The following is a 17,784-nucleotide window of genomic DNA, read 5'->3' as shown; positions in this document are numbered from 1 at the left end:
TCTACACTTAAGGACCTTAGAACAAGAACGGAGGAAACTCCTACAACTGGAAAGTATGAATAGTTTTGTCTTCTTCATGATTCTGAGAAAGGCGACTTCGGGGGCACAGCCAGCTCTGAAACTCTAAGCAACTTACACGTAGCACGGCCACTGCTGACACCTGCTGGCTCTCCTTCCTTTCATTCCTCCTCCTCCTCCTCCGCCGGGTCTTCCTCGCTCGGGCGGCGGCGGCGGCGGCGGGTGCTGACCCCGGCGGGGGCCCGCCGTCCCGCCCCTGGTTTCGGCAGGGGCCGCCTCCTCGCCTCCCGCTGCTCCCGCCTCGATCTGCGGAACGTTGACCGTCCTCCTTGCCATGTGAGCGAACTGGTCATTCCAGTCAACGGAACTCCGCGGCAGTCACGCTTGACATCTCCGCGAAGGTCCCTCCCCGCCGCCGGAGCCTCATCCCCGCTCGGGACTCCGCGGCGCGCGCGCGCGTGTGCCGCACGCCGCTCCTCGAAGCGGGCCGCCTGCTCCGCGCGAGCGCCCCGTCCACGCGCGCTCGCCGCTCTCGGTTTGCTGCAGCCGCGCCGCGTTTGGCCAGCCGGCGCTTCGGGCGCTCGGACGAGTCCGCAAGGTGCTGCTGCGGACGCTTCCGCGCGATTGGCGGCTGCTTGGCCTGTGCCATGAAGAAAGATGGCGTGGACAACCCGGCTTTCGAGCTGCACAGTCCGGACAGCTTGGGCCCGCGCGGGGTGCCTCCTGCCAGCCCGCCGGCTTCGTCTGTCGACGCCTCACCCAGCGTTGAGGTTGGCGAAGAGCTCTGTGGGATCTGCGGATTCGCGCCGCCTCCGCTGCAGATCTGCAACAGCGCCAAAGGGTACCTGGCTTTCTACAGCCTGCTTTCCATTTTACAAGGTAAGCAGAGAGAGAACAACTTCGTAAAGGCCGTCAGAGTAACTTCACTTATAGTCCTTCTCACATTGCATCTCTAGGTGGATATCGCTGGACTTCAGAGAGTTTAAAACGCTCCTCTTTGGCAGCCAAAGCCTGGCGGTGGTGTAGGAAAGTGAGAGATTCTTATGGGTTACTATTAGGTTAGGGGTATTATTATTATTTCTATCGAAAATAGAGATCTACCCCCTTTTATAGCAGTTAGGGTTATATGCAAACTCTGACCGAATGCATGTGTTGTTTGTATACAAACTCTAACCAAAGTCCCATTCCTTTCAATTAATTTTCTCTACAAAAGTCAAACATTGGCTATAATCAAGTGTGAGTGGCCAAGCCTATCTTAAATAGTGCATGCTGTTCATTTATTTAGTTCCAGGCTTTCGTAGCTTTTTGCCACATGCCCTTAGCAATACGCACAGGTGCCTTATTCCTAGTTGGAATACTGGTCCAACTGCATGGATGGACAGTGGCTCTCTAGCATTTCTGAGAAGAAACTTTCCAACCAGGTAATGCCAGGAATTGAACCTGGAACTTTTAATACACAAAAGATACTTTCTGTCTCAGGGAAAATATATTTTGGATGGAGTGTTAATATGAAATGGATGGCCATTTCTCTTTCAGAGATTTAACACCTGGACTGGGACAAAGCTACCCCACCCATGCAATGTGCTTTGCCTCCTCTGCTGTCACACTGTGATGCAGGGTCCAATCTGCTGTGGTGGGAGGTGGACCAGCCCAGTGGAGTCTATGGCTATTCTTCCCACCATCAACAGCTTGCTCACCCTCCCTAGAAGCAGCCATCATCCAGTTCCCATTGCAATCCAAAGTCAAGAGAGTGGGCCGAGTGCCACATGCCTGCATGCTTTAAGTGGAAGGGGGAGGAGCCAGGGTTTCTGCCTCTATCAATGCTGGCAGTGCATCAAGAGGAGGGGCTCAGCCACTTAAAGAGGCTCCAAGCATCCATTGGTCTCCAGTGATAGGTAGCCAAAGCTTGATGCCAGAATGCCCAAGCAGCGGAGGCCTTGGCAACTGTCTGATGGTGCTGATCTGGTCACCATACTGTGTTAATTAGACTGACATATCAGGAGGGCAATCCCATACCCTTCACAGTTGTGTAGAAGAAAATAATTATGGGAAGTGCAATTTCCCTCCAATTCATTCTTACATGACCAGCTGCAACTGCCAAGGTAACCTCTTCTGTACAGCCTTTCAAGGTACAAGAAGCTTGATCCTTTGTGCACGTGAGCACACAAGTTCACTAATTCAGAAGAATCACTTTCCCAGTTTTATAATCACATCTGAAAACATCTATGCTTCTGCCATCCTTTGGGCCACCTTTCTGGGTAGTAATTCTTATTCAAGATTGCTTCTCAGTCTGGAGTATCTTCCTGGAATTTCTTGCTTCTTATTCTGAGCTTGAATTTCTGGGTTGATGTTATTATAGCAACTTGGTTGCTCTTTCTAGTGGCTGTATCATGTCATGTTGGTAACATCTGTATAGAGAACATCATATGGGTGAGACAGGTTGATGGCGTAGTTGCTTTGAATGACAGTGCCAACTGGTTGTCCTTTGTGATTTCCTCTGTGAGGGTGAACTAATGTGGGGTGGAGTCATGGGAAGTCTCAACCACATCATAGAATCATATTGTATTCCTTGAGAACCTCCTTCCTATTCATTTTATCAGAGGAAAAGCAGGTTTGGGGAGCCCTTGTTCCTTGGAATCTGGGAGGTAACTACCAGGTGCCTCCCTTCTACCTTCTCCAGTTTTCTAGGTGTTGAGGGTTGAACTCTTCACCGTACCTTTCTCACCTTCTACCCTGCTCTGAAGGTGTTGAACCCAGATCTTAATTCTCCTTCTTGTGGGGATGCGGGGCCAGCTCAGAGATAGAAGTTCAGTCCTGACATTTCCAGGTAGGGTTTGGAAAGACTCTTGCATGAAACCCTGAGAGCCACTGCTAGTCTGTGTTCACACTACTGAGGTATAAAGGACCAATGGTCTCATTCGATATAAAGCATATATTCCAATGCTCCTAAGCAATGCTGGGACTAGAAAAAGACTTTAGATCATACAGTCTCATTCATATTTTTGAGGTGCCTGTGGTCAAGGATATATAGCCTAGACCACACTTCTCCAGCCTAGTACAATCCTGATGTTTTGGGTTTTGGCCATGGCAGCTGGGGCTGATGTGAGTTTTTCCTAAAATATCTGGAGGGCACTAGGTTGGGGAAGGCTGGTTTAGACTGTGACCCTTGTCCATTGCCCTAAACTGCTATACAAAGCTGGAAGCCATGTCCTCTTCTTCTGATGCATAGATCCTTGTGTCATAACATTTTGCCTCAATGATCCCCATATTTTACACAATAGAGTGAAGGAGGTAGGTGCTAACTGATGCTTGCATGTAGGTAGCTGTTTATTTGTCTGAGAGTATTCAAGGCTCCATTTTGTTTTGATCTCTGTCTGTAGATTGGCTGACTTCATTGCCTGATCACACTAAAATATGTATTATACTGGATCCAGATTTACCCAGCATAGAATAAACCTGCTGAAATCAATGGCACTTAAACTAGTTTCAAGTAATACTTTAATTCTCAAAATGTGGTTTGTATTTCAGTTGCTTCCTGTATTCTATTAATCACAATAGAACATGTTTCTTGATTTTTCTCAGCAACTCCCAAACCAGGGTAGGCAACCTATTGTTCTCCAGATGGTTTGGATTGCAGCTCCCACAGTCCTGATCAAAAACCCCGATCTTTGCTCATGCTCATGCAGAAAATGGGAGCTGAAATCCAATATGTCTGGAAGACGCAAGGTTGCCTACCCATAGCAACTTTCTGATGTAAAACATTGTTTTCCCCACTCTAAAACTATAAATATGAGCAAGGAACTATTTTTGTGCTTTATTGCATGTAGTGCATCATTTACAATTTTATTTTTAAAGACTAGTGCATATAATGGTATCTTAAGTCACTTGCAGTCAATATGACTTAATTTTTACAAATTGCTCTTTGAACATTTCATGGTTATAGTAGCAATACTTTAAAGGATTGGGAAAGGCAGCTGAAATAACCTTGCCTGCATAACGGTAGTCATATGGGCTGTCAGCCATAACTCCAGGTTCACAAGGCCTTATATTGACCTCTGATATTTTCATGTGTTGTTTAGCCTTGTGAGGGGGTCATAACTGCAGCATTACTTCCTCTTTTCCAAAATGTCTCTTTGCTGTGCTTTGGTCAAATGTGTATGCAGTTGCCTGTGAATGTAGATTCTAGTGGGCTCAGTCATGCATTCCAAGCACGAATCTTTCTGGTGTATGGTTAGAAGGCTCATAGATGTCTTTTGTCAAAAGGATGTATTAATCTGTGAAGTGTTAGTGAAGTGAAAAACACATGGAATTGAACCCACACTTAGGAAGAGCAGAGCCATCGAAATAAGTGGGACAAATTGGTCCTGATAAACTTAAGCCCCTTGCTTGCGAAGGTCCTACTTGGAATCTGGGTTCAGCATTCATGTAGGAATCACTCTCTACATGCAGCATGTGAGTTACCAGTGGGTGGAGGACCTGGAAGACAAATTCCAGATATTGGTTCAAGAAGCAATTTGCAGAAATGGCAATTGACCAGGCACAAGCAATTGCCATTCTAATCCATCTACAATTTCAAAAGTGATAATTTAGAATTGGACAAGCATATGAAATACTGATTCTTATGATGGCTGCCAATGCCTAAGAGTTTGCATGAAATTGGTTTTCCAGGGATTACTGTTTGAATGATACTGACTTGCAAAGTTATTATATTACTGTTGCTTGTGGAAACATAATTGAGTTGCATAACAGATTTTGCTTTTTAAGAAGGAGTGAGCTACCTTGGTCCCTTGATAGCTCAAAGTTAGTTATGCGAATAGTGGAAGACAAAGGAGACATTTACATGAACAGTGTAATATAATAAAACCTGCAGATCTATGCAAAATTATAACCTAATCGGACTTGCATCTGTGTAAACAGTCATAGGATTGGGTTGAGAATATAGTCTTTTCAGTCCAAGAGCTATGGTTTACAAGGGGCTGTGGAAAGGGGGAAAAGAAAGTCCACCCATTTATTGCCTCAGTGGAAAACAGCTGCTGAAAATAGAGCAAATGAAGAAAGAATGGAGCCTCAGGCATTGAGGGGTTATGTTGTTGTCTCTTGCTTTGGCCATTCAGAAAGGAGTCTATTATCTTCCAATGAAGGGTAGCTTTGGAATGCTGAGATACATGTGCTTTCATTATTAATGGAACAATACGCACATGAATCCTTGATCAGAACCAGCCCAAGATGTTTTGAAACCTGAATCAGAACATTTAAATGGTGTATACTCCCTCACAGTATGTGTGCTTTAGGGAGAGAGATTCAATTAGATATCTACTTGCTATCAATGGTGCCCAACAAGAATGGAAGATTTCCTTGCTTCCATTAACAACAAGAACAAAATATCCACACATAAGTTGAAGGTCTAATTGTATGCTTCTTTTCTTTCAGGCATTATTGTAAATGGATTAATAAATGTAAGCATTTCCACTATTGAGAAGCGTTATGATTTGAACAGCTCTTTCACTGGCGTAATCTCTGCTGGCTATGACATTTCATTCTGTGTATTATGCCTTTTTATATCATTCTATGGTGAGAAAGGGCACAAACCACGATGGCTGGCCTTTGCATCTTTGATGATCGCATTAGGAGCACTTGTGTTTTCTTTGCCACATTTTACTGTTGGAGCATATACATATGGAGAAAAATTGGAAGGTAAGTTCATCTTACATTTTCATTGACTGATTATGTTTCTTTATATGTTATTTTAAAGCTGGAACAGGCAAGATTCAGTGGATGGGAGGCTGTCCCCCCTCCCCCCATTCCATTTGAGGGCCAGTGCTGAATTTGAGCAGCATAGTGGTAGCAATCTCCCCCGGCAGTCTTCCTTTGAAACATGGTTTGTGAAAAGCATATGCCTTTTTTCCAGCTGAATTGCATTCTGAAATAGCTTCCAGGAGTACTTATTTGCTTGGAAATCCCTGTGTCCTTGTTCCTGTGTGCTTTCTTTTAGAAAAGAATTGTTCCTTTTTTCTACCACCAACATAAACCAACCAGCAGGTTATTTTCTGCAACTGCCATGGCAGTTTTGTTGGGAGGGGACAGTGAATAGAGGTAGGGGGAAACTGCACATGGCCTGTTCCTTTTTGAGGGTGCGGTTGCAGAAAATATATGAAACACAGGTTTAAACAGTCGAGATGTGTTTTGTTTTTTGTCCTTAAGTGAGGAACAACAGTACTTATCTGTGGATTCCATTTTCTGATGTGTATCCTCTGAGAGAAAGAACATACGTGCATTTATGTGCTTCTGATCTCAAGACATAAGTGTGTCTGTCTCAATACAACAGACTGCCATGTAGCACCTGGGAACAAAACATTTTTTCAGCAAGTAGTAATGTCTACTGATAGGACATCATCCTACAGATCAAAGCACTCACCTTCCTGTGACAAAAGTCATGTGACAAATAATGACACCAAAGAAGTCAGTCTCTAATGCTACCTTCCCAAACCATGACTGGATTCACATGACATAGTAAGCCATGGTGTGTTGTGAGCCATGCTTTCTTCAGAGTGGCTTGTTACAGTATTTGAACCTGACTATGGCTTATGCATGGTTAACAAGTGATGCTGCTGGGTTTGAATAACACCACAAGCCACTAAGAAACAAACATGTCTTGCAGCCTACCATGAGTTATTGTGTTGTGTGAACCTAGTCAGTTGTTCTTTCCAAAGTATCTAGGGGAAACTTACCCCATTTAGTGCTGGTCAAATTATACTGTTCTGGAGGCTGAATCTGCTGTTTGTTTCTTAGTGGCTTGTTACAGTATTTGAACCTGACTATGGCTTATGCATGGTTAACAAGTGATGCTGCTGGGTTTGAATAACACCACAAGCCACTAAGAAACAAACATGTCTTGCAGCCTACCATGAGTTATTGTGTTGTGTGAACCTAGTCAGTTGTTCTTTCCAAAGTATCTAGGGGAAACTTACCCCATTTAGTGCTGGTCAAATTATACTGTTCTGGAGGCTGAATCTGCTGTTTGTTTCTTAAGCCTAGTCTAATTTATAAACACAGTGGCTTCAGAAAAAACAAACAAGCAAGCCTCCATAGTTTAACCATGTGCTGTGTGAAGTAGCTGAGCTAAACCATCTTAGCTGTTGTAACTGTGTATCATAGTTACTCAAACCCCTTGATCATGTTAGTTGCTCTTCTCTGCACTTTTTTCAACTATGTAATGTCCTTTTTCAAATGTGTCAACCAGAACTTTACACAATCTTGATGGTACCATTGTACCAAACATTTTTAAAAGGGCAATGTGAAACTGGTAGTTTTATTTTTGATTTTTTTCCTAATTACGCCTAACATGGTATTCGTCTTTTTCATAGTAACCATGCACTAGGTTGATATTTGCATTGAACATTGTCCACCACAACCCCAAGATCTTTTTTTTTTGATCAGTCACTGCTAGCTCTGATCCTGTTAAAACTGGATTTTTTTTTTGCCCCAACACACATACATTCAACATGCACATTTGCTTATGCTGAACTGCATTTGCCATTTTGATGCTGATTTTCCCAGCTTGGAGAGATCCCTTTGGAGTTCTTCTCATTGCCCTTTTGTATAATCACCCTAAATAGTTTGGTGTCTTAAGGAAACTAGGCCACTTCATTGATTACTCCTAACTGCAGATCATTTATGCAATTACTGATCTATGAGAAGATCTCCCCTCTTATTCCATGACTGTGTCATTTGCTCAGGAGCCTTTGGGGAGAGACTTTGTCAAAAGCCTTTTGGAAATCCAAGCAAATAGTGTCTACCAGATCAGCCCTGCCCATGAGCTTACTTGATACGCTCAAAGAATACTAATAGGTTAGCAAGAAAGGACTTACCTTTGCAGAAACCATGTTGATTCCTTTTCAAGCAGGGCTTGTCCCTCTGCTGATTTTATCTTTAATAATGCTTTCAACCAATTTCTTCAGTACAGACGTTATGCTAACCAGTTTGTAATCCAGGCATCCTCCTGGATTCCATTTTTAAAAATTGGTATTACATTGGCCATTCTCCAGTCATCTGGTACAAAGGCTGATCTTAGGGACACATAACATATTTTTAAGAGTGTCAATACAGTCAGCAACATCATATTTGTGCTCTTTAGGAACTCTAAGATGGATACTATCTGGGCCTGGTGATTTATTAACTTTCAGTTTGTCCATAAGATGTGCAAGTGTAAAGTAATGCATATTGGGGCAAAAAATCCCAACTTCAAGTATATGCTGATGGGATCTGAACTAGCAGTGACTGAACAAGGAAGGGATCTTGTGGTAGTAGTGGACAGCTTGATGAAAATGATAGTCCAGGGCACAGCTGCTGTGAAAAAGACAAATCCCATGCTAGGCATAATTAGGAATGGAATAGAAAATAGAACTGCCATAATCTTATTCCCCTTATACAAATTCTTGGTGTGACCACACTTGGAATATTATGTTCCGTTCTGGTCACCTTACCTGAAAAGGACATTACTGAGCTAGAAAGAGTTCATAGTAAGGCAACAAAAGCGATTAGGGGGCTGGAGCAGCTCCTCCATGAAAAGTAGCTACAACAGGGACTTTTTAGCTTAGAAAAATGATGAGTAAGGGGAGACACAATAGAGGTGTTTAAAGTAATGCATGGTGTGGAGACAGTTGAGCAGCAGACATAACGCTAACCCTTTCCCATAACAGTTAAACCCAGGGCCATCCCACGAAGCTGATTGGTGAGAGGTTTATGACAGATAAAAGGGAGTGCTTCTTCACACTATAAACTAAGGAATTAGCTGCCATGGGAAGTGGTGACGGCTACCAATCTGGATGGCTTTAAAAGGAGATTGAAAAAATTCATGAGGGAGCAGGCTATCAGGAGGAGGCTACTAGCTTTGCTGGCTATGTGCTGCCTCCTTTAGCAGAGGTGGCCTGTCTGCATACGCCATTGCTGAAAAGCTTGGGCAGGTCTTGTACCCATTCTGCTTGAGGGATCCTGTGGGCACCTGGTTTGCCACCACGTGTATGGGGTGATGAACTGGTTGGACCTTTGGTGCATTTCAGCATGGATTTTCTTATGGTCTTGTGTATGACCTTACTGAGAACTTAATTGTTTCTCACCACTATCTGCCTTAATTTTTCAGTCTCCCTTCCTAAATACATTAGTTCAGGAACAGTTATCTGTTTTGTATCCTCTGTTGGGAAGGCAGATGAAAAGAATTCACTCAGCTTCTCTTATCCTCCTTTAGAACTCCTTTAATTCCATTATCTCCAATGCTCCTCTCTGGCTGGTTTCTTTCTTCTGTTATATTTAAAGGGTTCTTTATTATGGGCCTTGATGTTTTTAGTGATATGGTCCTTCCATGTGCTTTTTTTGTCTCTCTGACTGTCTGCTTGTACCTCCCTTGTGCAAACTTGTGTTGCCTTTTGTTTTCCTCGTTTCAGCAAGAATTCCAGTTCTGAAGGAAGCCTTCTTCTTTCCAACAACTTCTGTGACACTGCTCATTAACCATGCCAGATTTTGTACTACATTTCCTACCTTGCTGCCTACATACTATCTGAGCTTCTATTATCATGGTTTTGAGTAATCTCCAAGCATTGAACCGCTTTAGCAAACTTCCTCCTAAATATATACTAAATCTGCCAGCACAGTGATCACTGTTTCCAACCAGTGCAACAACTTTTCCCTCTTGTACTAGGTCCCAGGTAGCCCTACATAGGATTCCGTTTAGGTTTGCCTCCTCCCAGGTGGGTTCTCTAACTATTTTTCCTAGAGCACAGTCCTTTAGGGCATTGAGCAATTTCTGTCAGAACTGGAGCATACATTTCTCCAATCTGTGTGTGTGTGTGGGGGGGTGGTAGTTGAAATCAGTCATTGTTACAGCACTACCCATTTCTGAAGCCCCCTTGATGTCATTCTCCATCTCAAGATCACCCTGAGCATTCTGCTCTGGGAGATGGTATTATATTCCTAGGATACCTGGAGCCAGGTAATGTCACTCATGGTGCTTCTGTTGAGGAGTCCCAGCCTTTTAGATTACAAAGTCTTCCTTAACTTACATAGCAATCCCTTTTCCAGTATTCCCATCCCTGTTCTTCCCATACAGTTTATATTCAGAGATGACTGGTGCTTTCCATTCTACCAGGTTTCTCTAATGCCCACTATCTCTAGCTTGCCTTCAAAATAATGCATTCTGGCTCTTCTGTCTTCCCAGAGTACTGCTACTTAAGTCTTCCTTTCTTGGGCTAATAGGCTGGAATGGCTGACTAATGGGAACTAATGCTTAAGAGATTTCCTTGTTAGCTAGGGATTTGGTGTTGAATCCCTTTCAGCCTGGAGGTGGATCAGGCCACAAGCACAGGGCAGGACCAAAGGGGCAGAGACAAAAGCTCCCCTTGTTAGCAACTGGACCTTAGAAGAGGCCCTTCAAGAGAATGGGGAGGAACTGCTCAAGCCAGGAAGCCACCAAGTGATACATGGTTGAACGAAAAGGGTGGGGGCAGGCAAAGGGGCCATGGCTTTCTTGGGAGCACTGGAGGGTCAGATTGGGATCTTGTGTGGATATGGGCCCTGGCCTGAGGTTCTGCACCCCTGCTGCATTTGGTAGAGACGAGCCATCAGAGGTCACAGAAGGTGGAAGCGATGGGGACAGCGTGTATGTAAAAAACAGGCATCAGTGGTTTGGAAGACATATAAATCCTGTCTCAGAGTTCCTCCTATTCGCAGGGATCTGTCTTGCAGGCATGCCTGATTGGCTTCATCATGTTGTGCTTGATTGTTTGTAAATAAAGCAAATACTACACAAAAGCCCAAAGTCTCCTGTACTCTCTGTTGTGCAAAGGCAACTTAACTCAAGTACAGCTGCCAGTAGCCATTCTCATGGACTGACGAAACAGAGAACAGTATTAAACCAGTGCTCTTTGGAAGGGAAAGGGCAAAATAACTTTTGACAAGGAACCCCGTTGTCTAAGTAATGAACACAATACCATTTGGCTATACCAATACGTGTCTTTCCTTTAGAACAAGGCTGCACTGTAACAAATAGCATACAACTCTTTGATTAGAGAACAGTCTAACTGTATACAAAAAGATTTCCAGGAAAGCCTTCATTTGTATTTGGATATCTGCCTGGAATACTAGTAGCATGTCTTAGCAAACATCTCCTGGCAAAAGTGGCTCATGGCAACAAGATAACCTGCCTCAACTAGAAATGCAAGTTTAAAACTATTTTGCATTATGCTCAATGAAGTGTGGCCACCTGATGCAACAACAGGTTTTCAAAAGAGCGCATGGGCACATATGGCATGCTAGCCCTGAATTACAGAGCAAACCGCTGTTAGGGATAGTGTTATTATTGCCTAATTCCTGCTGTGTTCCTGGTTGAGTAGAGCAACAAAGCAAATAGTAGTTATGCAACAAAGCAAACAGCTCTCCAGGGAACATGTAGGCTAAGACAATACCACAACGGATCTGCTCTACAAATAGGGTATCATTATTTCAGAAATAAAAATAGCTTAGCAGTAATGTTTTGCATGCATTGTTTCATGAGAGGCAAATAGGAAATGAGAAGGAAGTAGGAGAAGCTCTTGGGTAAGCGATGGAATGCTGGGAAGGACAACTGAGAAATGGGTTCTGCTGGAAACTTTGACATGTAGGTTATGCTGAGGCATGCTGGGATTTGTAGGCAATCTTTTTTTAGTCTAAACGTGCATAAGATTACAATATGAACCTGCATTATCTAGATGTAGGGAGAGGTAGGTATGATGAGGCAGATATGGATCCATAGATAGATCCATATTCATTCATATCTAGTTCATGGCATTTCTAAGATATTTCTGGCATCTGCCCCAAAGTTCATGCATGCTTTCATTTCTTTTAGTTGTGTGTGACAATTTGGCTTCTGTAGTTCCCTTCTACCACACCCTCAAAATGTATTTAAAACTATTTAAAGGGAAACAGGCGATAAAATATGGTGTACCTTTTCATGGAGTCATGTTGTATGCTTTGGTTAGCGATAATGTGGTGTAGTAGTTAAGAGTATGGGACTGGTACTCAGGAGATTTGGGTTCTAGTCCCTACACAACCATGAAGCCAACTGGATGATTTTGGACCAGTCACAGACCTTCAGCCCAAACTACCTCATAGAATACTTGTGCGGGTAAGATTAAGAGCAGCAGGAGGAGAATGATGTAAACCGCTTTGGGGTGGTTATAAGAGAAAAGTAGGATATAAAGCTAATGAATGAATGAATGAATGAATAAATAAATAAATAAATAAACCATTGCAAGTCTGATCGAATTCAACCATTGTTGTTCTTAAATAGACGTTTACTGTCATAAACGTCTTGAGCATGTACCACTAGTCCTTCTGAGTGCCTTGCCCAATGTTTAATAAGTTCTTAAAGTCTTGAAGTACAAATGGCGTAGGTGTAACAATTGTGCAATAATCAGCACTGTTACTTGAATTAAATCCACAAGGTTTCCTTATGTTGTACAAAGAAAAGCGAATGTGTGCAGTGAGAGCAGTTTTCTGCAGTGTGCCTAAGGAGAGCCCTGCTGGCTCTTTAGATACATCAAAATTCTACAACTGCAGTGGCCAATCTGACACCTGTATGGAACCCCCAAGTAGGACATAAGTGAAGTAGCAACTCCTGGCAATGTTCTTTAGCCAGTGCCATGCTGAGATAATCTGAGCAATTAGCATGATCACAGCAAATGAAACAAGACACACTAGTTTATTTTCCCTTCTATGCATGCCAGTTGTGTGCCAGCTGGATTTCCTAATTACCCTTGCTGGAATGCTTTGCCATATTATTTGAACAATGACACCATGTGGGGAACAGCAGCCCTCCATTAGCAGAACAGTTCCCCATAGCAATCACCATGTTCTGATTGCATGAACCAGGCCACTGGAGGTAGTCCATAGCCATCATGACTAGTAGCCACTGATAGCATTGATCTCCATGGATCTGTCTCATCCCATTTTAAAACTGTTCAGGTTGGTGGCCATTAGCATATCTTGTGTTAGCAGGTCCCATAAAGTATCTACAGAGTATGTTAACTTCCCTGTATCTGTCCTGAATCTCTTACCACTCTGCTTAATTGGATGATTCCAGGTTATACTAGTGCAAGGGTTCTATCTGTTTTCTCTACACCATGCACATTTTCTCCATCTCCATCATGTCTCCCCCCCCCCACCCCTCATGATCACCTTTAGGTAAAGTTTCCCAAATGTTGCAACTTTTCCTCACAGGGGAGTTGTCACACTCTCATTCTGGTTGCCTGCTTTGGTTCCTTTTCCACCTCTACAATAACACTTTAAAATGCAGTGCTCAGACTTGTACACAGTATTCTGAATGCAATCACACCATGCAATTGTATACAGACAATATAATATCGGCAGCCTTATTTTCAATTCCTTGTAAGAATCCTGATTCCTGTAATTTAGAGCCCATTAACATGTAATTTGTTTTTGGCTGATTTCCAGAAAAACAAAGACCAGTGTAAATGAAAGTTAATCTGCTTTCATTTACAATAACATACTGTTTGTGGAAGTGGAGGTCCACATAAGGTTTTAGCTCTCATTTATTTTATTGTTGGTTCTTATTTCAAGTGGAATTGTCATGCAATTGTGTAATCTTCTTATTCTCTGTGATTCTGGCAAAAGCAAACATAATCCTGTTACTCTTCATCACCAGAGGAGTTAATGAGTATTGGAAAAGATTACATAGTTGGGATGGATCCAATTGTTTGAACAGATACTGACAGAGTTTTCCCAATAATCTCTGCAATCAACCTGCACTTTGGAAGGGTGTTGCTTCCATTTTTATATAAGCCACCATTGTGAGAACCTTGTCAGCCAAAGTGGAGGATGAAAATACTGCAAGAAAATATTTGGCACAACTAATGGTGGATATGCAAGGTTTAGGAATTCTGGTTTATTCTAAGCCCTTGCCTGATAGGCTACTCAGTCAGCACCAAATAATTACGTGCATTTTGGCAGCTAAGGTGCCTCTGTAACTCTATTTGGAGCAAATGAACTGTGTTAAAATGAGCTATTAGGTTAGGTGACCTTCAGTGGGGGAGAGGGGAAGAGTAGGTTTGCATGCCTCTGTGAGATTGTAGTTTTCCTATTTTTGGACTACAGCTCAGGAAAAGCAAATGGGTGAGACAAAACTCCCTGACACCAGCAGGTGGGACCAGATCCTGTGACCTCATTTTGTCCCCAGCAGGTGCGTTGGGAGGATATGCCTCGCAGGAAGAAGCTCCAATGCATACAGATCTTTCCCCCTGAACTTGCTCCATGCTTCCTCCCATTGGGAAGAGGACAGAGGACAAGTTAACCTATTTAGACCAATTCCTTCATGTTTGCTGCATTGTGAAGGTCAAGGACCAGCATGACCCACTTGTGTGGTGTTTTCAGAAATGACTTGAAGCATTAAATGAGTGTGTAGCTGCCACTCCTCCAGTACCTTCCTTGATCTGTGATAAATAACCATTTTTGGTCTATGGGCAAGAGGTTGTCCACCTCTGGTCTAATTATATTCCCTCTCATTTTGGTTTGGAAGGATAAGATTTGCTTTTTCTTGGTATAGGAGATGTTGGGTGCTTCCAGATAGACAGCCCCTAGCACTTACCTATCAAAAGAAAAACTATGCAGCAATTTCAGTTTATCTTCCTTCATGGATTTTCTGTGGTAAAAAAGTTGGAAGAAGCACAGGGAAGAGCTGGAAAGGTTACAAGTAAAATGGTTATTGTCTAGAATACCTGGACATTTGCCCCAGTAAATTTTCATGAATGAGGCGGGGCGCACAATAAAATAAAACCCTTGCCTGGAAGCACCCAAGTAAATATATTCAGTTGGCAAAACAGTTGGAACGATAACACTGAATGACCCCGTTTTGACTCCTACCCTGAGAGCAAAAGATTAGACCCCATCCCAATTCTGTCCCCAGTTGCATACCTTAATTTTCTTCCAAAATGAAGGGTTTCCGTCATGGGAAATTATGCTTTATTGTGACTACTGAGCGCTGCAAATCTGGTTCTTTATCCTTGACACTGGATGGTCAGCTCTGCGCTGACAGAAACTTCTGAACAGGGTCAATGAAAGCTGCTTTTCAGCTCTCCTTCACGAATTCTTTCAGTATTTAGACCCTCCATCTGCTTTTTAGGCACAATAAAGATAGGCATATCACCAGTAAATACCAAGATTTACTTTGTTAAGCAAACATCTTTGGGAACAAGTGTGTGTAAAATCTCGAGCAGGCACTTTATTGTCTCTTTGTAACAAATAAAACAAACCCTATATCTTGTCAGGCCAACATTGTTTCTCAGTTGTGGTAAATGATTCACATCCTTCAGATGAATAAAATGGGAGCTCCCTCTAGTGGACTGTATTACTATGAATTATAAAACTAAGCTTCCCCTGCAAACAAAGCAAAGCAAACAAACACAACCAAAAACACCAGCTCAGTGGGGCCTGAGCTGCTCCTTAGCGGTGGGATATAGAATCCCTGCCGAGAGAGGAGTGAATGCCCGGTCTGGCAGGAATGGCTGCCTGAAACCCAGAACTGGAGTTCTTTAAGATGGGAGGATACACTGCAACTCTGTTTTGCAAGTCCCACTTGTTATGTCACTAACGTAGACCATACCTTTCATTTTTGAAACACGTTGGGCCAATATGTATGTAGTTTCATGTGTTCCATTTTTTCTTATGCATTATCTACCCATTATCAAAACCCTTCTATTGTTGTGATTTAGCATTTGTTTAAATATCTAAACATGAAAGCCCATGCAGAAGTGGGTATGTTATCCTTTTGTAGCTCATTGTCACAGGTATTTATTTATTTATCATGACCTGTAGCCCATTTAGGGCTCTCTTTGTGCATTTTATTTCATACATTCATGATGCTCAGTTCCTTGCATAGAATCATAATGACATCTTATAATTGTCATTATGTCAATATTGTAATAATAAAATATTATTAAATAATTGTATTTAATAATAACAGTAGCTTACTATTTGTGCAGCACTTTTTGATATTCAAAGAATTTGAAATACATTATTACCTCAGTAATTATTAGAACTCTGTAAAATGGAGGTCAGTGTTATTTTTATTTTGTAGATGATGGCTGGAATTGGGAGCAAGAAGGTGGAAGATAGTTTTATAACACTGGCTGGCTGTCATCTTTTGTTAGCTTCTCACCTTTTGTATGCTCAGAAGGACCATTGTAAGGGATGAGTTATCCGGAACAAGATACTTCTCAACCTTTGTCAGTTTCTGCCATACTGGTTGAAAATTCACTCTGTAACTTCTTGGAGGTTGTGTGCCTGTTTGGGGCTTCTGTGATAGTTTGAAGAGCTGGGGGTGCGGTTATGATTTCTCCTCAAGGAATGAGCTTTCATTCTTGATTTAATAATCCTGTATTTCTAGACACCTGTCCTGCATCTAATCCCGAAGCTTACAATGTCACATGCACTTCTGACTCCAAGTCTAGCATCTCCAACTACTTCTATGTCTTCATACTGGCACAGCTGCTGTTGGGAGCAGGTGGGACTCCACTGTACACACTGGGAACAGCTTTCATTGATGACAGTGTGCCCAAACACAAAGCGTCCGCCTACATAGGTAAGCTTCCCTAAGTATTATTCCTATGATCTTGATTATCCTCCAGTGTTTAGAAGCTTATCCATAGCATCCCATCTCTCTTTGCTGGCTGAATGGGCCTAGACATGCTAGGGTAATTTGGAGCTGTGGGCTTTTAACCGCAGGGGAAGCTCGGAACTGTTTTAGTTTGAGCTTCATAGGCACTCTCCATCTCCAAAATAGGTTTACCACCATGGATAGTTCTTATGCAGCTCAGAATAGATGCTGCAATGGATGAGGTGCCCCACTGATCATGGCTGGGTCACCAGCCCCTTGTTTAACTGTAACTGCTTGTTGAGCACTCTGTTTAGCCCATGCAGACATGCAGAATGGAGGCACAGCTCAAATTCCTCAGGTATTGAATGCAAGCATCTGAAAGGGGCTGAACAGAATGTGCTTAGTGTCCCTTTCAGAACTTCACAATGAATACCTTAAGGTCATGCGTGGAGTCAGCACAGGTAGAAACATCAGTGAGAGAACTTGAACCTGCCCCCTCTCTCCACACTTGGCCCACACACATTTAGCTGACAGCCTTGATGGTTCTTGCTGAATAAGGCAGGCAGTAATGATGGCTGCATCCTTCCAGAACAATTGATTGTCCAATTCCAGGTGTTCCTCAGCCTGAATCTGGAGAAAAGTTACCCAGTGTTATGCTTATTGCCTCCCTACTGCTTGCACAGCCACAAGTACAAGCTGTTTCATGCTTCTTTGGTGGCAGTGTGTAAATACCACAAATGAATAACAAGCAAGGATAATGGAGGTCACCAGGCCTGTAGAGGTCCTAGCATCTGGGCTAGTGCTCCCACTTGCAGGGAATGTCCTCTGCTGTAGAAGGCAGGTTTTCAGTGGCATCCTAAAGCAGGAAATATATGCGGCAAAACAACCATTGCAAAAGTGGAGTGTCTGCCACGTCTGAGCTCCTCAAGTGACAGTTTTAACCTCCACTTTAGGTCAGCCTTCGCCAACCTGGCGCTCTTCCGATGGGCTGGACTGTTGCTGAATGTTGGCCATGCTGACTGAAAAAAGATGGGTGTTTTAGCCCCAAAACGTGTGAAGAGCACCCCTTTGGTTTAGGACTTCTTCTCAGGATTCACTGAGAACTTCCTACCTCTGCAGGTTCCCTC

General features: G+C 42.9%; 1 protein-coding gene across 1 annotated transcript in view; it reads left to right on the top strand.

Annotated features, from left to right (window-relative positions):
* The first annotated feature begins 665 nt into the window (after positions 1–665).
* SLCO4C1 (solute carrier organic anion transporter family member 4C1) overlaps positions 666–17,784 on the top strand; it is a 35,851-nt gene continuing 18,732 nt past the window's right edge. Inside the window, exons 1-3 of the mRNA XM_044446149.1 lie at positions 666–897; positions 5,449–5,712; positions 16,448–16,642. Of these exons, the coding sequence (XP_044302084.1) occupies positions 666–897; positions 5,449–5,712; positions 16,448–16,642 (691 nt within the window). The remainder of the gene's footprint in view (positions 898–5,448; positions 5,713–16,447; positions 16,643–17,784) is intronic.

This window comes from Varanus komodoensis, unplaced genomic scaffold, assembly GCF_004798865.1.
Source record: "Varanus komodoensis strain SLA01 unplaced genomic scaffold, ASM479886v1 scaffold5, whole genome shotgun sequence".
Taxonomy (NCBI): Eukaryota; Metazoa; Chordata; class Lepidosauria; order Squamata; family Varanidae; genus Varanus; species Varanus komodoensis.
This window is presented reverse-complemented; position numbering and strand designations above follow the sequence as displayed.